The 20,488-nt window shown below is 44.3% G+C and overlaps 1 protein-coding gene across 1 annotated transcript in view; it reads left to right on the top strand.

Moving 5' to 3' along the window:
* Positions 1 to 3,681: 3,681 nt before the first annotated feature.
* Positions 3,682 to 20,488, top strand: part of LOC143105011 (cGMP-inhibited 3',5'-cyclic phosphodiesterase 3A-like) — a 92,672-nt gene continuing 75,865 nt past the window's right edge. The window contains exon 1 of the mRNA XM_076269384.1: positions 3,682 to 5,422. Within this exon, the coding sequence (XP_076125499.1) occupies positions 4,529 to 5,422 (894 nt within the window). The 5' untranslated portion in view covers positions 3,682 to 4,528. The remainder of the gene's footprint in view (positions 5,423 to 20,488) is intronic.

The following is a 20,488-nucleotide window of genomic DNA, read 5'->3' on the forward strand; positions in this document are numbered from 1 at the left end:
TTTGTCCTTGTATTGTTGCCATAGCCGATCAGAAGCGGTATGCTTTGCATTGCGTAGGTTGACTGTATAAAGCTCTCCCCACTTTGTTTTAATTTTGTAACTGTAAAATGTTGTTTAAGTTGAAAACTTTGATATACCACCTGTATTATGTTACTTTACATGTATTCTTAAGATTTGGGTGCAATTCTAGCAACTTAGAGAACGTTTATTAATGTTTTCATTATGACCACGAGTTCATACACACTGAGTCTAACGTGACTAGCTGTAAACTCCGCTAGCAACTTTCCATGCATTCAGTGTAGTTTAGCTTAGTGTGGAAAGTGCAATTCAGTCTAGCAGGAAATGAATGTACATTTAGTTTAGCATTATGTTTATGCACCTCCGTATGGTCTACGTCTGTGAGTGTTTAGTGAGTCTCAGAATATTAATACACTGTTGTTCTGTGCACCTGAACATTCCATGTCGCATGTCTCCCTTGCTAGTAGGGCTGACAGTGATGGTATAGGAATGATGCATGTAATATAGCCCATTCAACTACTTGTTGTTTAGTTTTAACTTTTCCTAAAGGAATAAATGTGATAAGCCAGTTTTGGTCTCAGTCCCTTCACCGTCTGACTAGTTATATATTACTAATATATTAATAAAGCTTAACCAACTTTATTATAAGGGTCCCCCATACTGATAGTTATATTACTAATATATTAATTAAGCTTAACCAACTTTATTATAAGGGGCTCCACACTGATAGCTATATACTACTAACATATTAATTAAGCTTAACCAACTTTATTATAAGGGTCCCCCATACTGATATTTATATATGACTAATATATTAATTAAGCTTAACCAACTTTATTATAAGGGGCCCCACGCTTATAGCTATATACTACTAATATATTAATTAAGCTTAACCAACTTTATTGCAAGCGGTTCTGGCGCCGACAACAGTGGCAGCATGTCAAGGTAGCTCCGTGTTTTTTTCTTGAATTTCCCCTTGGGGATCAATAAAGTATCTATCTATCTATCTATTGTAAGGGTCCTATGGAGAGCGGTTCATATTGGGATAGGCAGAAGCACAGTTTAATAACAATTAGTTAAATAATAATAAGTCATTAACTTTTATATTAACATATAGTTTGCAAATAAACATTTAACATTTAAATGATGCAAGAAATAACTGTTAATTAGTGCCAAAAAGACATTTATTTAACTATTAACACATATTAATACAATATTAGTTAATAGATTTGCTAAAACATTAACATACAGATTTTATGCAAACAACTAATATTTAATTAATGATTAAAAAACGATTAACTTGTGCCAAATAGATATGTTAGTAACAATTAACAAAGGGTTAGGTAATTACTAGTTTGCTATTTATTATGGCACCTTATTATGGAGTGTTACCAAATATTTTTAATCATCTGCCATATCTGTATATATACCCTCTGGTCCAGTCCATTACCCTACATCTCAAACAGAAGACTGACATCAGTATTAGAAAGCCACTTAGCACAAACAATAGTGTTGGGAAGAAAGTTTTTTTATTTAAACTTAATAACGTTATATTATATACAATATACTCACACTCAATACAATGCAATACTCAACTGGGCCCCCCGCCAGTTTGAGACATTTAATTGTTAGAATATTCCATACAGTCTGAGACGCTTAATTGATAGAATATTCCATGCAGTTTGAGCCGCTTCATTGATAGAATATTCCATGCAGCTTGGGAATAATCTGGTGTGTTGAGGCCCATGGGGACAGTATGAGTTATTAAGTGCATCTCTGTTAAAATGGAACATGTCAACATTCTAGCGAAAAAGGAACTGCTTGTGTGTGTGTGTGTGTGTGTGTGTGTGTGTGTGTGTGCTGGGCCACTCCCCTGACAAAGAGCAATTTATCTTTCTCTGCCTGGGAGAGGAGACTCACCTTTATTCCAACACTCGAGGGAGAGGAGCAAACAAACCTCTGAGGACCTTTGCATGTGTTCTTAGCCCCTTTGTTCCCCTCCTGGCCCCCTCTCTTCCCCTCCTTCCTGGGTGGTGATGTGCTCTATCACTGACTGAATGGGCCAACTTCAGCCTCTTCTCTTCTAAGGGAGCTGCGTCTCTGGCATACAGTATAGAGGCTCCAGCTGTGATCCATTTAACAGCCAGCAGTCCTGTACGTCTTTTGTTTTACAAAAGTAGATAGACAGAAAGGCAGACAGACAGACAGACAGACAGATAGATAGATAGATGGATAGATAGATAGATACTGTAGATAGATAAATAGAAGTGCATCTAGAATACTGACTAAAATACAGAGTAAAATTGTACATCTTACCAAACAGTTTAGAAGAGAATGCAATTCAATAACACTAATAATATTCATTAAGGCAAAGAACAATCAAACCAGGCCTCTCAGCCATGCAGTAACCCCAATGGAATAGACATTATGTCAGTTAGTGAATTCACTTAAGCTTAATTTCCTTAATTTAGTAATGTGAGGGTGTGGAGGGTGCTATCCTCTCCTTGGTGCAGCATGCTCATATTCTTCACAAGAGCATCTCTCACACTCTACCAATAGCTTACCGACCTCTAACACCGAGGGGTGCGCAAGATATGACAGAAATGTAGGCCTTTAGGACAATAGCCAGGGCAATACACTGACAGCATCACTATAGTCACATGAGTTAGGTTCTTTGTCAAAACACTGCCACAGTCAATCTGAGAACATAGACAATATCCTCATCACACAAAACAAGATTTATAACTTGAACTGTTGGTTTGTCTCAATGATTCTCGGCCTACCCCTCTCAGAAAAAAGGGAGATGTTAAATTATTATCATTATCTTTTTTTAGTTGGCTAGCATCTTGGGTTGATTTAATTTGACTTGCAGGTTTTTACTTGAATAAAATGAGAATGACAAGCAACATTTTATTAACTACAGAAGAAAATGTCATTGCCTGGAATGGAGTTGCATTGAAATTGTGTGATGACTAAAGTCAAACAATATTTATATACATAACATCCTGAATTGCTGTGGTCACTCAATATCACTACCACTACCACTACCAGTCTCAGGATGTTGCCATGAGAACTCATAAAAGACATTCAATACAAGACATCAGCCTTTCAAATATGTTTGGGAAAGGCATCACCTAATAGAGAGACCCTGTAATTCTGCCGGATCAAAATGGCAGTTTTTAATGATAAATACAATTCACTGATGATTTCTTCAACCTTACAACCATGCACCTTCAGATGTTTGATTTATCTGATATAGTGCAAGGTAGAAAAACGTGCCAAATGATGTTGATGGCATGAAGGACCATAATGAATGGGAATGGGAATATTTTCAGTGACAAGATGCACAAATATGCTGTTATGAAATTGTTATGATTCCCTTTGATTAAGATGACACTTGATTGAAATGACAGACAACCCATGTCAATTAATGCAATGATCTTGTTTGCTATATTTCGGTAGAATATAAGTATTACAACCCCCCTCTTAAAAATCCCACAATCTGCAATAACAAACAGCAGAAGAGAACGGAAATGTAGGGCACGCTCCATTATTCAGATGTCTCCAAAATCTGATTATTAGGCGGAAACTCCCGCCGAAGACGCTCTCTTGCTCGTAAACCTCTCTGTGCGTGTACAAAAACGGAGAGAAGGCGAGATGGCGAGTCATGCCCTTGAGCTGGAACCTTAGAAGATGGAATGTTTCATTTCAATGAAGTTCACTGTGCCACTGGACTGCTGAATGAAAGCATGGTCCTGTGTTAAGCCAGTGGTGGGTGTGAACTGAACACGGCGAGAGTGCTGCTGCATACACCAGCACGCTCACCAGCAGCGCCAGAGGAGCTGATGAGTAACAAAGCAGAATCCCCTCCTCTTCTCGAGCTTCACGATTCGGGACTAGAGCGCGTTAATGTGAGCCTATTTTTTCCTCACGCTTTGACAGCAATACGACCTGGGGCAACAACGGAGAAAGACCCAAAGAAGTGTGAAATGTGACAGAGTAGCCTACGCGTGGTCACATTAAGTAGGTTACTCAAGAACGGCGTCTGTATTTCAAGCGGACAAGGAGCAAGAGCCGAACAATCTTGACCTGAGGTGACAAAAGCTCATAAAGACGGCAGCGAGGCTCGAGCGCAATCCTTTGGAGTGCGAGGGGAAAAAACAAAAACACAGCAAATGGCCTAATTCTGCTCAACGTCAGAAGTTGGTCTGCCACGCCACACTGGTTCGCTGGTACTCCTTTGGGGTGCCCTCTACCTATTTACCTGGAGTACAACAAAGGAAATGAGATGCGTTGAGATAGGACATTGAAATCAAATTATTCACAGCACGTGCATTTATGTAGGACATGTGTTCGTTCCGCTATTACTTACATGTACATAAAACGTCCTCTGGAAATGTCAAGCATTACATTAGGCTACCCAATGTACTGGTGCCGTGATGGCTTAGCTGTCATCGTAGCAGCAACGTTTTGAATTGCTACAGGGTACTTTACTCTGCAAATCAATGTGATGGCAGTGAACTCTGTCAGTCAAAGTGGTGCATCAGGCACCACTCACGAGAGCAGCTCCAAGGCACCCCATCGCAATGGATATATGAAAACATGTGTCGTCTCGCTTCGTCAGGACCCTGAATGTGGATTGTGGGAGAGGCTTGTTCTCTATAAAATATGGACTTCCCAAAAGCTCCGCTCTGTGGTGTCTGTGGGGTCGCTTTCGGTTTTTCTCGCTCTGGTTATTAAATGTGTTGACTGGGAGACTGAACCTGGTAGTGACAGACCGTCTGCGTCCTTCATTCATTTTCTATCCAGCTGCGCGGGGGAGCTATTGCTAACTTTGTGGCATGTTATCTCGCCCGTTTTTACCCTTGCATGTGCCTTCTTCTGGGTCGGGCTGTATCTAATCCGGTGTGGGATATGCATTAAAACTTATCTCTTCCTTCTCACCGTGTGCCACTTGGGCGAAGCCGCGGCGCGCTGCTTGTTTGACGGGACGAATGGTCAGACGTTCTCCCTTGCGTCTGCCGTGGTGGTGCTCGCCTGCTTGGCAAGCAGCGCACTCATGGTTCTTAGACTCAAACAGGGGGTCTCCATCATCATTTTCATCAGCGTCCTCAGGACTATTTCACTTATATCTCTGAACAAAGTACGTGGAGCCTGGAGACCTTACTTGGCATACCTGGTCGGAGTGCTTGGAATCTTACTAGCGAGGTATGCTGACAAGGTATTTCCGAAAGAAGGGATTCACAGGGAGGGTTGTACCTCCGTGACTGGGTCGAAGGAAGAGGTCCCTGTATTTAAAAGGCGAAGGAGGTCCAGCTCTGTAATATCCTCAGACATGGCACACAGTCAGTCCAACAGCAAGTCACACAGGAGGACTTCATTGCCATGCTTACAAAGAGACCAGGTAAGGAATCGTTTTTCACCCTGTCCCATCCAGCGGTGGGCAGCATGGCCAGTAATGTTCGAGAATTGTTTAGTAGCCTACTTTTGAACATGTTGGGACATTTTTGGCATTGTACTAGGCAGATTTCAGAAAACAACACAACCATGAGCAATGAAAGTAATTGTACTAAATATCCTAATACAAATAACAGACATTTTATTAGGACTTACAGTTATTGATGCGGTCTGGTAGTTCTAATATTTAATGTCTTATAATTGGTAGCATAACACATGCAAATGTATCATTATTTTGTGCAACATTTGGACATTTTAAAATTAAATAGCAGTTTAAAAAAATATGATTATTCCAGTGGGAATCAGATAGATCTGAATTCTTTTCAGATTCAGAGTTTCAGATTCAGAGTTATTATAAGCTTAATTGTTACGCATTTCCAAGGTAGGAACATAAGCTATCATTTCTTCAAAGTTTGCTTTTGCCCCTCAGATTTCTTGTCCTGCTGGACAGAGAATATGATTAAATGATAGCCCATTTTATTTAAGTTTATGCAATATGTTTACACATATTGCACAGACATAATCAAATCTTTGCAATTGTACAAACCTTTGCTCTTTGCGTCTATGTGTCTAGGCTCTTCTCAGTCAGTGTGAGTCACTTTTAATACTACTGTGATGAAAATATGTCCATATTGCTTTTTATTGCTGGCTATTACATTATACGAAGAGGTCATTTTGCCTGGGTGATGCATCGGCCATAAACAGTATGTGCAAACATATGATTTCTTATTCACCAAGTAATTTGTATGGGAAGCCCAATTTAGCTCTCATGACAGATGCCAGACATAGTGCATTGTAGTGCACATTAAAGACAACTGTCACCTTCTTGTCAATGCATCTCTTGTTTTTCTCTTGATAATGGATACAGGAGGGTATCTGTTGTTACATGCACACTGCCAATTCTTAGACACATAGAGGGCCTTAAACAACATATAGCTGTGTGACAATTTATGTTCGTTTAATGATCACCAGCAATTAATGTGATGCCAGAGCCAGTGATTGCTGTCCATGGACTCTGTGTATGAACAGCTGGCACTGGAGGCGACCTCTGGAAACCATGATGGCTCTGCTGCTCGAAGCCCAGAGCATTTGAACACTTCTGTTGAGAACCACAGGGCCAGGGGGTTACTGCACTTTTCTGATTTAAAGGCTGGGTCGGCGGTGTGGATTTACGACTCTGCTAGTGGAAAAGTCGGTGACTATGGTGAGCACTTCAACGAGAAACAGATTTTCTGTCGGATCAAAAGCTCTCATTGATAGCTCCGCCGCTCCGCGGTGGTTAACCTGTGCGGATGCTGTGTCCTCAGAAAACAAACTTCAGCTTTCAGAGTGCACTGGGATGACGCAGGCGTTTAACTTACAGCACACTGAACCCTCCATGCTGTTCTCTTGTGTGATATATGACATATGTTAGTGCCTGGCATGTCTGTAAATCTAGTTGTATCAGGTGAGTGTATCTTTAGGAAATCATTCACAGAGAAAGAGGACCGTGATAGATTCTTTTGAAGGGAGAGTTAGTGGAGGACAGTTTTGGATATAGTTGATAGCTGCCAAACCCTGGCTGATAGAGAAACAGCTTAATAACAGTTAGGTGTATGTTTTCCTTGTGGCAATGCTTTTATTTAACTGAAATTTATATTTTTAAGAGCTACTGTTTTGAAGAGTACTTTCAAGATATCAGTGAATGGCACCTCAAGCAATCATTACTGCTATATTCTTTTGAGATATGTTTTCCATCAAAACATAGTTGCATTCCCATATTGTTTGATGTAGTTCAATCTATTTAATGCATTGATTGGTTTTACATACAGGATACAAGACATTTGCAAGATGAAGAAACAGAAATGATAAGAATAAGATCTGACAACATTTATAAAATACTAAATTCACTGTCTGCAGTTGTTTGAATTTGCGGTGTATATTTATTTTTTTCTTTTTGTATATTATGTACAAACCTGAGGGGAATCGGCTGAGCCATTCAGCATATGTATTCATACAGTATACCTGAAGCACTGGGTGAGCCCTCTAGTGACTCATTTGCAGAACCACAGGCCCTTTGTTTTGAGCACCGTAACCCTGTTATGACACTATGGCTGTCAGTAGCAGGAGTTCCCCAGTCCCAGTCCCCTAAACCCCTGATCTCTTTCTTCTGGATGCCTCTTGATTTCCGGCATGGGAGTCAATCAGCACATCGAGGGCAGAAGCTAGTTTGTGTGCTGTGTGCATGCACGGATGCAGGGCACATGGCGCGCATGTGGTGCCGCAGTATTGTGTGGTCTAGCTGTGGTACAATAGGCCCCTGGTGATCTGTGGTAGTCATCTCCCCCTCCCCAGACACACACGCACGCACACACTCACACACACACACACACACACACATACACACACACACATCTGACGTCGGTCTCTTTCCCTCGATGAGCATAAAGAAGTGTGAACAGTGCATTCTGCCATCACTATGGCTTACAAAAAGTCCGGATGGCGCTTTAGTTGAATATGTTTTTCCTTGACCATTTTTGAGACGTGACATCAGTTTGTTAGTGTAATGATAACCAGTGCTCCAGGAATGCTACACTGTGTCAGTTCTGCAAGGAAGTATGGCTCACACTCCCAGATAAGCTGTGGTATGCTGGTAAAAATGTACAGTGTTGCGCTTAGTGTTGACGTTGTCAACTGGCCTTTGCTAATGTCCTTGTTTATTTCATGGAGAGGTCCCCTTCAGTTTGCCACTCCTCAGATCAAAACAGTTTATTTGAAAAAATAAATACAGAAAGGAGAAGCTGAATTGCTCTGTATCTCCAGCACCCATCCTGTCCTTCAGCACTCAGTGGAAAAAACAAAACACTTTTATCGTCTCCTATGTGTATCCCTTGTCTCAAGCAGACCGTTTTTCCTTCGGAGGGGTTGTGTTTGATAAACACACACTGCTCTCTGTATGTGGTTCCACACGGCCTGCCAGTGTCTGTTGGCTCTCCAGGCAGCACAGCTTCACAATAAAAAGTCGTCAGCAAGACATCAGCACATTAGAAGATGTCAGTATCCATTGACATGATGCAATTGAGTGCGGGCTTTTTGGCGTGTACCTCATTTGCTGAGATAATGGAAGGTGACAGTCTGATCTTTTATATTCCAGTCAGAAAGATTTAACTGGGAGAAGAAATTTTGCTCTTTTGGGCAGGTCGATATAGCTTGTGAAGGAATTGTGAGGAAGGATTCCCTTACATGCTTGAGGAGTGTTAAAAGAGGCATTTTTTTTCTCTCTTGTGCGGTGTTGCATCAGAATAAAAAAGCCTCTTTGTCTGCCGGCCTCTCCCAGATCAGTGGAACATGTGGAGAACAACTTGTTTTTCTTATTATTATTACGTGTTTGGAAAGCATCCCCATTGTTTTCAGTTTGTTTTTAGTTACCCTGAATGTTAAGATGCAAATTTGTTCGTCTCGAAAAGTTGTAATAAAAGTCAGCTTTTTGTGGGGCAATAGAGCATTGTAGCGTTTCCTTTCATAACCGGAGGGTATGAGCCTGGAAAGAGGAGAAGGAAGCTCCGCTGGACTGTTGCTTTCCACGAGAGTCCTCTTCTTCCCTCTTCCTGTCTGGTGCGTCACTGCCACCACTCTGGTCTGGCCACCGCGGGGGCTGGACTGTGGCCTCCATCTGACACCAACACTAATATTATCCCAGCCAAGGGAGGAAATTCTTTGAAAACGTCAGACGATAAAGATATTTTAAACCCACGATAATGACTTCCTCCAGCGAGGGCTCTCCAAACGCAATCACAGGCACCAGTTTTGGAAACGACCCATTGTTGTGTTTTTTTAAGCACCCCTGATTTTCTCTCTTTCCTTGGGATCGGGGCTTATGGTGGGGGATGGGGGGGGTGGTCTGTCGACCTGTCCACCGAATTTGTTTGTGTTTGGAATGTAAAGTGTCATGGGAAGTTATTTTTTTGGAATGGCCCAACCCGACCCTCTCCTTTTGGGGCTTGGGTCAGACTCAATCCAAAGCATGTGGCATCTGGTGATGGAGGCTGAATGGACGCTGAAGTGGACCCTTGGCGATTAGACGCCCCGCCATCATGTCAGTAAACCCAATCGGCCCATGGAGCTGTCGCTGAGGGTGGGGGTGGGGGGTGGGTGGGGTGGGGATCGGGACAAATAGTAGAAAGTAGGTCATTTGAGGTTTTGTTTGGTGGCCAGGGATAAAACAACAAAAAAAACAGCCACACTTGTCTCACAGAATGTGGGGAGAGCATTTGGATCTCTTTGGATCTTAGTAATGTACTTTTCTGCTGTATCCACATGCCTGCTGTTACACATACACATTAACACTCACATACATGTAAACACTCCCTCGTATGCGCGCGTGCGCGCACACACACACACACACACACACACAGCTGCCTAAATGACAGCTCAACATCAGCTTCCCTCCTCAATGCCAACAGAAGGAATTCATTAATGATTCACATTCCTCATAATGGAGATTTCTAGATATTCCAGCACCTTCACCACAAAATAGAACCATTATTGCTGCCAATTTAAGCATTTTGTAAGACGAAAATAGTACCCATGTCAAAATAACACCCCAATAGCCCGCCACTGCCACTGAAGTTTGAAGCAGTTCAACAAACATAGAACTAATGGTAACACTTAAACGCAGAATTCATAAAACATTATAAACACATTTATACATTTTTAAATAAAGTATTCATAATCATGCTTTATAGCATTTGACATAAGACTATTTATAAGTAGACATGCCTGTACACATAAAGTGTTCTGAATTTGTTGTATAAGCCCTACACAACTATTTTTATGAAAGAGCATTTGGTGAATAAACAACATTTAATATATGGTTAAGATGTCCACTGTGGCATTATCATGAGGTAGAAGAAGCTACGTTATATACTCATGTTGAAATGGCTGATACTGTAATGCCAAGTAATGTTTTACGAGTGCAGTTATTATAAGTATATATACTCTTTTGATCCCGTGAGGGAAATTTGGTCTCTGCATTTATCCCAATCCATGAATTAGTGAAACACACTCAGCACACAGTGAACACACAGTGAGGTGAAGCACACACTAATCCCAGGTGCCTTGCTCAAGGGCACTTCAGCCGTGCCTACTGGTCGGGGTTCGAACCGGCAACCCTCCTGTTACAAGTCCGAAGCGCTAACCAGTAGGCCACGGCTGCCCCAAATGTAGTTATATATGTAGTTATATAGACTTATAGCAATCACTATGAGGCATTATCACCTATACACCTTTATGCATGTGTTTATGCCATGCTTAATGGAGACTAGGTGTAAGTAAAGTGTTAGCTGGTAAACGGATAGCTATAATAGAGAGGGAGAGATGGACAGGCAAGCGCTATCCACTGGCTAGCCCACGGTAAGCCCTGCTCTCGTCAGTTGCGTAGCTCAGCGACTCATCATCCTACGCTGTAAACACTCAGGCGTTGTCTTGTCTCTCTCCTAACAACACACTGTACTCAGCCGCACGAGTGCCAGTCGAAGTGTCCGCTCCCTGAGAGAAATCGCTCCTCTCCGTGCAAGACGTTTTCAAACGGAGAGACGTGTGTTGTAGTGACGTTGAGGGCTAGGACACTGCAGTCCCTTCACTTGGTTATGAATAGGCCCTTAGATGCGTCTCATGTGTGTAGGGCTTACCTTCCATGTTGACGGCAGATTTAAGCGATTAATGCCTTTCAAGTACCCCAGCTTCCACAAGCACAAGAAGTGATAACATTTACCATGCTGAAAAGGTGAACACACTGTTCATGTCCCTGGGAGTGTGTGTGTGTTTATGTGTTAAAAGTATTTACAAATGTACGTGTGTGTGCACAGCTCTCTCTCCCTGTATGTGTGTTTGTGTGTGTGTGTGTGTGTGTGTGTGTGTGTGTGTGTGTGTGTGTGCAGCTTTGGACTCGTCTGCACATGTGTCATTCTCTCTGACGTAAATTAACCCCCAGAGAGATGCTCTTTCAGAACATTTGTACAGCGCCGTGAGAGCACACACTCGCGCTTAGATCACATGGCGAGGGTGGAGGAGATGGCGCTGTTTCGTCCTGTCACCTCACGTCCTGTACCGTTCATCCCAAATGACATTTTTGCTGACACACGAATCCCTCCGCAGTCACAACCTCAGGACATAATATCCTTTCAGGAGTTATGGGCCGTGGGCTTGCCACGTCCTGCTGAGAAGGGGGATCATAGTCCCTGTGTGATTGTGAAATACTGACTCTGTCTGATGTTTCACTGAGCACTACAGCTGTCTGTATCTCTCTAGGTATTGCACTATAAAACTAAAACAGGAACCAAATGTCTTCAGTTAGATTAAATGACAACAAATCTCGCAACTTAGTTTTACTCGGAGCATTTAGAGACTAGATATAACTCTAGCGTTCCTGGACGTGGATTAATCCTAACTCCAGACTAGAAGAGAACTTGAATGAAGATCTAGACTGAAACACATTTTTTAGTCTAGGATTCGGATCAATCCATGGAAGCCAGCCTGTGGAGTCTCTGTGGTTCCGTTTGCTGGGCCAACGCTTAAATGCAGTTGACAGCCTGTGTGTTGGTGTCCATATACGAATACATACAGAGTTGTATTGGCAGCTGAGAGCGAGACAAACAGCATCTAGTGAATGTTTGAGCGTCATGAGCGTCTGTGGGAGTCCAGTAAGGGGTGTAATGGTGTGGAATGTGTATGCGCAGCTGGAAACTGACACGGGCTTGTGGGCTCGCGCTGGCTTGGAACTTCACTCGGCTCGCTCTCTGGCCCACTCTAAACAGCCCCTGGCCTGAAGGGACCCACCTGCAGTGGGACCAGGTGTTGAGCTTAGCATGAGGGATGAATAGTGTGTTATTCTCTTTCTATCTCTCTCTTTCTCTCTTTCCTCTCTCTCCCTCTCTCTCATGCTCCCTCACTCTCTCTCCCTCTCTCTCGCTCTCACTCCCTCCCTCACTCTCTTTCCTCTCTCTCTCTCACTCCCTCCCTCACTCTCTCTCCCTCTCTCTCTCTCACTCCCTCCCTCACTCTCTCTCCCTCTCTCTCGCTCTCACTCTCTCTTTCTCTCTCTCTCTCTTCTCTCTCTCACTCCCTCTCCCTTTTATTTATTTTTGTGTGTTGTGCTTTTTAAATAATTTTGGTCATCATTGATTGATTGAAGTTTTGTGCTGTTGTGCAACGCAATAAAGTACAATTCAAATCTCACTCCCTCTCTCTCTGTTTTTTCTGTGCTCTGTCTTTCTCTCTTTCTTTTTGTTTATTTTCCTCTATCACTTCCTTCATAGTCATCATTGTGGTGTGTTTGTTCACTTCTCTTTGACTTCTACTTTTTCTATTGATGTGTTTTTGTGTTTTGTTTGTGTTCTGCCTTCCCCACTTTAAATAAAGCCTATGCATCTAAGAACATGTTTGATATAAAATCAATGAAGAGAGGTAGTCCCTCTTTAGAGGTAACTGTTTTATTAGGGAAGGCTGTAGTTGCTTTGGGTGCATTGTCTTTTTTGACTCTCTCTCTCTCTCTCTCTCTCTCTCTCTCTCTATGTGAGACAAGGGTTATTAAACAAGGCCACTCCTGTGAACTAGAGACCTATATGTGAACTAGAGACCTACAGTATATGTGCCCTGATCAGAGTGAATGGAAAGTATTAGCCAGTGGATCTTATGCCAACAGCCTACAGCAGATGAATGTTACAGTACAGTATGTGCTGTTGTGCTATGTGCTTCTGTCCTTACATATTATAATAACTTGGTCTTTGTCCTATTTTGTGGTATGTCATGTTAATCTCTAGCTAACTCTAGCTTTACCTGTTTCTAGTATTAGCAGTAGTTGTAGTTGTCGTAATGTTAGTAGCATTAGTATAGTAACAACCAGTCTGCTACTATTAATATGACTCTTTTATTTTCTCAATGTCGTGTTTTTAGTTAATTTAAAAGAAAGTATTGTTTTGTTTTATGACAAACTGCAAAAGTTGTTACGATTTGTGTGAACTGCATTTCTCATCTTAAAGATTATTATGTGACCAACGTAGTGAAACAATAAAGCTGAGCTGTAAGTGTAGTTTCCGCTACTGCTGCTATTACTATGACTCTTACTTTTATTTTCTCAATGTCATGTGTTTAGAGCTCTCCCTGTGAAGCTGAGCAGAAGGCCCTTCCAAACCTGCACACACACACACACACACACACACACACACACACACACACACACACACACACACACACTTCCAAACCTGTCCTGGTAGTTCTCTGGCTATTGTCACGTTAGCCTCTCTGCACGTGTGAAGCCCCCATCCACCCCCCCTCGTCCCTGCCGTACAGACACCCTGTGTTCTCTCCCACTTCAAATAAACATGTCCTACCGACGCTGACAACACGTGCAGAGAAATTACCAGAAAGGACACTCTGGTGAAATTGGTGGAATATTGTAACTTGAAAAAACACCTCAAAAGAATGTCAAAACATGGTATTTTCTGTTTGTCAGAAGTGCTCTTTCTGTTTTCTACTCAAATCCTCACATGACGACAACCGCAGTGTTAGGTAGAGGTAAGCAGGGAGATTGGTCACTGACGTTAATAAATGACCACAATTTGCACCAGCGTGATTTACTGCCATCCTACTCTGAGAGACTTAATCACCTTGTCCCTGTTAACAAAATGAACTTGCGGCGGAAGAATGAGACCCAAACAGCTATGGACATGTTTGAATTTAGGTTAACAATGTTTTGTTTGGAGGGAGTTGTCTGAACAATTTACTTAAGGAAGACGGAACTCTCATATACCATATAGATTGTCAAGTTGTGAAATGGCATAAGGCACTGTGTGTGTGTGTGTGTGTGTGTGTGTGAGTGAGTGAGTGTGACAAGTTGTTTCTCAGCCTGCAGCTACTCTCCTCTGTATTATGCCTTGAGAAGGTAGGGAAGGAGAGCTGAAAAACAAAGGCGCATTTTGAAAGCCAGGGCTCTTGCATATTGGGTAAGTGCTGGTGTAAATGCATAGCCTCCAGCTGGTAGCGTTTATGACTTTCATTAATGTTCTCGGTTCTCTCCACAATTGCCCGTAGCCCAAATGCGTAATTCTACTAATTGCTTGAAGCTGCTGGCTCCTGGAGAGAGACAGAGACAGAGAGAGAGAGAGAGAGAGAAAGAGAGAGAGAGAGAGCAATGTACAGTACATGCCGAGTGAGGCTGCCATGCCAACACGCACACAGTCCCGAGGTCCCGTCGTTTACCCTGTGCCCTGGCTCCAAGGGTGGAGGGATACAAGCTATTAGGCAATATGTGTGCAAATTCCCCTCTACCTCTCTCTCTCTCTCTCTCTTTCTCTTAGCTCACGGCTGGACGGAGCTCTAACTTGTCTGTCTTACGGCTGTCCTCGGGGTGCCCTTGGTGTGGTCACCCTGCCGTTACAAAGTTTACAGAGTGCCGTGGGGGGCGGAATCGATGGGGCCCAGTGCTTCCTCCTGGCCAGAGGTGAAGTCACCTGGTGACGCACGCCTGCCGGGGACTGTCCTGCCCCATGTCTTATTGATTTCTCAGCACACACTTCCTCTTGTGTTGCCTAGAAACAGGTTGCAGCAGAGTGGACTTCTCTCTCTCTCTCTCTCCCCTTCTCTCTCCCTCTCTCTCTCTATCTCTGTGTGTACCTTTCTTGTAGCGTACTTGCACTACTAGTTTCTACTACGCCACGATCAATCATGTTGAATGGCAGGCTGGCATGTGCTTGTGGGTGGCCAGCTGGCCTGGTCTTGGCGTGGAGAGAAAAGACTGAGTTCCAGGGGGAACAGTACTCACACACACTTCAGAAAAATGTGGCGGAAACACAATGGGGGACTTGAAGTGTGAGATTGTGGTGGAGCTCATTTCATTCACTTGCATCTGATTACACATGTATCACCTTGGCAGAGCCATGAATGAGTATTATGTGTTTAGGGCTTGTGTGTGTGTGTGTGTGTGTGTGTGTGTATTTGTGTGTGTGTGTGTGTGTGTGTGTGTGTGTGTGTGTTTGTTTGTGTTTGTGTCTGCATGTGTGTCTGGATAGTATCTGTGCATGAGCGTGTACCTATGTAATCATTAGGCTTCCGTGACAAATCCAGTCCAGTATCTTTATCTGAGCCTTGTAGCCTCATTGACCCGACAGACTGCAGTGAGGAGCAGAACTGTGCAGACTTCTAAGGCTTCATCCCACACCTCTGTGCTGCCTTTGTTGCAGCGGCCCCTGTAGTTCTTAACACATTCTTTGCTTGCACTTTTGTTCTTTGCCCTGGCCGTTCTGTAAAATAGAAGCGTATCAGAGTTCGCTACAGTTTTGCATGCCTTTTTGTTTCCTAGCTGTTTTTCATTGCTTCTCTGGGGGACCAGAGTGAACTTTTTGTGATTTCTGTTCAAATTACTTCATGTGTAGTGCGCTCATAACTGCTCGGTCATGGTTTGTTAGCGCGAGGCAAAAAAGAAAGTCTCTAGTCAGCTGTTGTTGCTTTCCCTCTGAAGTCCTGCAAGAAAAGCCAGATTTCTGCAAGAGGGACTTTTACTCCTGAGCGTGTCAGGAGGCTCGAGCCTCCAAGGACCTGAAAGCCGTGAGCTGCCTTGTGGTTGGCTGCGCTCCACCATCACAGGACCAAGCCAGCTTTGTTACTGTTAGACCAATTTAAGGGTATAATCGGCAATATGGCTATTATACAGTGTTCTTGCTTTGACTGATATTTACTGTAGATCGTTCTTTTTATTTAGTTTTTGTATCATATTCAATTGTATTGTTTTTTCTTTGTTATTTGTCTGTTATTTGTTGTTGTATGATTGTGTAAAAGAGCTCAATGCTCAATGTCAGTCTTCCCTGAATAAACCATATTTGATGATGATACTGTGAAATGTGAGATTCGTACTGTGGAGTTCCGTAGAACTTTGACCCTTTACCCAATGTGCCGACGTGCCACTGCAGAAACGCTGCACTTAACTCTCAGCCCTGGGCCCAAGCCTTACGCAACAGTCCAGCTCCACGACTCCAGCCGCAGAGCCAAATGGCAGCACATCCACAGACTTGAATGACACCTCTGAATGAACCTCCAGACCTGAAAATCATTATGTTTCATTCAATGGGGGTCACTAGAGTTTGGACAGGTGTCTGGAGGTACGATTGACTCGGAGTGATGGCTCTGTCCCACAAAGCTTGTGTGAGTACTGCCGGTGTGCTTCTCTGAAATGGCCTGGAGTGGGGTGCCATGCGAGCCGAGTTCCGTGCCACGACACCATCTGCTTTTATTCGCAGCAGGCCGCCGACAGACGCCTGTCTGGACAGTGTGGACACCCCATGCCGCTGTTCCCATTAAAACATTATGTAAACCGGATTTAGAGGAGACAACCAGAGAAGCACCAGTCGCACTCATTTTTTTTTTCTTGGCCAAGTTCACCTCTTGCACTCTGGTCATGGCAGGCAGTGGCGGTATCATAACGTCCCCTGCCGTCAGTCGGAGTGGCCAGCTCTTACGTAAGGCTGTTATCGGCCATTGGATGGGGCTTGACCTCAGGTCTGGCTTTTCAAAAGGCTGTGACTGGTTGGACTAAAGGCAACTATCCATACCACAATGATACTTCCCTTCAACTCTAAAGTCTGCAGAAAACAAGGGAAATAAAATAAAATGTGTAATACAAAAGATTTCTTCGCATGGGAAAAATAGCATACTTCATTCTTTCTGGCCTTTGCATGGTATTATACAAGGGATAAGGGAAGTGGCATCTGAATATGTTTGATTGCTTTTCCTTTTTTGACTCAAACTAGGGTTCCTCAATTATGACAAAAATCATAATCATGATTATTTCGGACAGTATTGAGATAATGATTATTTAACATGATTACTCAATGATTATTTTGGACTGTATTGAGATCATGATTATTTAACACAATTACTCAATGTTTTTGCTGTATTTATTGCTCAGCACAAAACTAAAGCATTGTTGCAAAGCAGAATGCAACAAAATAATTGTTATTATTTGATGATGTTTTCATAATCGTCGAAAGCCATAATTGACGATTAATTGTTTAATTTGATTAATTGCCCAGCCCTTACTTGAACCGTACTCACAGACTTCCTTGTACCATTATCATCATAACAGAAATCCTGTTAGTATTTAAAACACCTACTCTTGAAATGAATGCTCATGACATGTTCGTCTATGCTTTTAACTGCCTGACCCGGCAAACCGGTGCGGAGATCAATGGGCAGAGGAGGAAGTTGGCTTCCCCAAGCACACGGGAGAACAGGGCCTGCTTTGCCTCAAACTCTCCCTGTCCTTCCCGTTCCACCACCCCCAAGGCCACGCAAGTGATTCATGGGCCAGAACAGTAAGCACAAACCTTTTAGCTCCTCTCGGCCCTGCCTGTTGGCCAGGAACACCATGCAGGAGACTCCTTGAGCGGCTCGCTGGTGACTCGCTGGTGAAGGATTGGAGGAAAACAGTGTGGTGATGATACCACCGCCAACCTCGTGCCCCCCCACCCCAAAACACACACACACACACACACACACTTCCAAAGGCGTGTCACACAGAGTTCATTTAAATCTCCTTTTGTGTGACAGAGGATGTCTCGGTATGGAGGGCTTGTTTAATGAATGGCCTTTTTTGGTGTGTTCCAGAGTGTTTCCTACGTAGCTGGGTTCCTCTCTGTTACCTTTTGTGGCATAGCTGTACTTCCAGGCCCGCTCCAGACTGAGGAGAGCCCAAAACATTTACCCTGCTCTCCCATTTAGAGGAGGGAGGTGGACTGACACACTCGAGTTTCGCAGTGATGCTGGACATTCGTCTTTCTCAGTGTTTATGCAAACAGTCTGCTGGTGGTCTGTGCTCATGTTCTGTTGTGGTCTCCTTGGACACCACGCAGGTTATCGGGAGATCTGCATTGGTGTCCGCCCACACTTTAAACATTTGTTTATTGGGGTTCACTCCATTATAATTCCATTTGATTTCCTTTGATTGACTTTAGATAGTATATTGACCTCAATGCACGACTTGAAATGCCACTTAACTAACACAAATGGCTTTTTTTTGATGGAGGCTTTCTTTTTAATCGCTTAGAAGAAATTCAAATCAGACACGCGCTTGATTGAGCTTTTCTAGCGGTCACCGAGGTCGACTAGAAATGAATAATTTCTCTGTGTTTATTTTCTGCCTGAGCTGGCTCACTGCTTCATTTTGGAATGGCAAAGATCGGCGTGTTCGCCCTGCTGTCAGAAATGGATTCCGCTGCTGCTGCTGCTGCTTCTGTGGCCTCATCTGCCTGGGCAGTGACGTCAAAAGGGTGGGCAGTGGACAGAAGGGTGTGCAGTGGACAGGCCTTTTGTGCGATGAGCTCATTATTTCAGAAATGTCAGCCCTAATGAAGATTAGTCACATTCACGAATTGACTCCATTTAGTGATGCCGAGCACTCAGGGGTCTGTGGAGGGGTTAGGGAGAGGGGGGTGCTTGGGATCCTGTCACAAAACATTAGCCGGCGCACATCCCACCTCTCCGCTGACAAACTCTCAACTCCGCTTGCCCTCTGCTCTCCTCCCCTGTCCTCTTCTTTCCTCCCCTTCTCTCTCCTCTCCTCTCTTCTCCTCTCCTCTCTTCTCCTCTCCTCTCCTCCCATCCCCTCTCCTCTCTTCCCCCCCCCCCTTCGCCTCTCCCCGCCGTGGCGGTGGCTGTGCATGCTTGGTGTCACCTGATTTCATCCTTAGTTCAGCATTCGGCTCATGTCCAGGGACCGCAGATGGGCTGCCCATTCAAAAACGCCAGACCACTAAAGAGCGCTCAGAGAGAGAGAGAGAGAGAAAAACAGAAATGGAGAGAGAAAAAGTGTGCTCAGCCCATCCAAACAACACTGCAACACACGGCTTTCACACACCAACACACCCACACACAGGAGCACGCACACAAACACACACACACACACACACACACGCACACAGACACACACACACACACACACATACACACAAATACACACACAAATACGGGAGCGTGCACAGAAACACACACACATGCGCACACACACACACATACACACAAACACACACACAAATACGGGAGCGTGCACACAAACACACACATGCACACACACACACACACGCACGCACACACACACACACACACACACACAAACACGGGAGCGTGCACAGAAACACACACACATACGCATACACATACACACACACACACACACACATACAAATACGGGAGCGTGCAAACGCACACGCACGCACACACACACACACGCACACACACACACACAAACACGGGAGCGTGCACATACACACACACACGCACACACACACACATGCAAACACACGCACACACACACGCAAACACACGCACACAGCACACACACACACACACAGCCACACACCTGTGGCCGTTGCTTGCCGCCTGTGATGTTGGGTCTTGATGCATTAGACCCTCATTCAAACTGTCCAGTGGCAACATGTAAAGATTGATTCAGTGGCGCGCCATGGAAAGGTCAGCAGGCTTGTTTGGAGTGCGAGTCGGGTTTCCATCAGTCGGGCAGCGCGCGTGTGAGGCCCGGGCCAAACTACACAAACAGCGTCTGTGAGATCCGGGCTGGCCCTGATACTACCATTAGCCACTTCACTCCAATCCCACCCCCCCACCCCCCACGCGTTGCTCACCCAAACCCAGGCCATCAATATGCCTCAGTCACAGTTCAGCTCGCGCCCCCGTGCACCCTCTCCTCACTGACCTCTCCGCTCGTGACCGAACCCCCCCACCCCACACACACATGCGTTGCTCACCCAAACCCCAGGCCATCAATATGCCTCAGTCACAGTTCAGCTCGCGCCCCCGTGCACCCTCTCCTCACTGACCTCTCCGCTCGTGACCGAACCCCCCCACCCCACACACACATGCGTTGCTCACCCAAACCCCAGGCCATCAATATGCCTCAGTCACAGTTCCGCTCGTGACCGAACCCCCCCACCCCACACACACACATGCGTTGCTCACCCAAACCCCAGGC

The sequence above is a fragment of the Alosa pseudoharengus genome, unplaced genomic scaffold (genome assembly GCF_046254945.1).
Source record: "Alosa pseudoharengus isolate Yale_2024_CS ecotype anadromous, Long Island Sound unplaced genomic scaffold, YU_APseudo_1.1 YU_APseudo_1.1_scf_10, whole genome shotgun sequence".
In the NCBI taxonomy this organism is placed as follows: Eukaryota; Metazoa; Chordata; class Actinopteri; order Clupeiformes; family Clupeidae; genus Alosa; species Alosa pseudoharengus.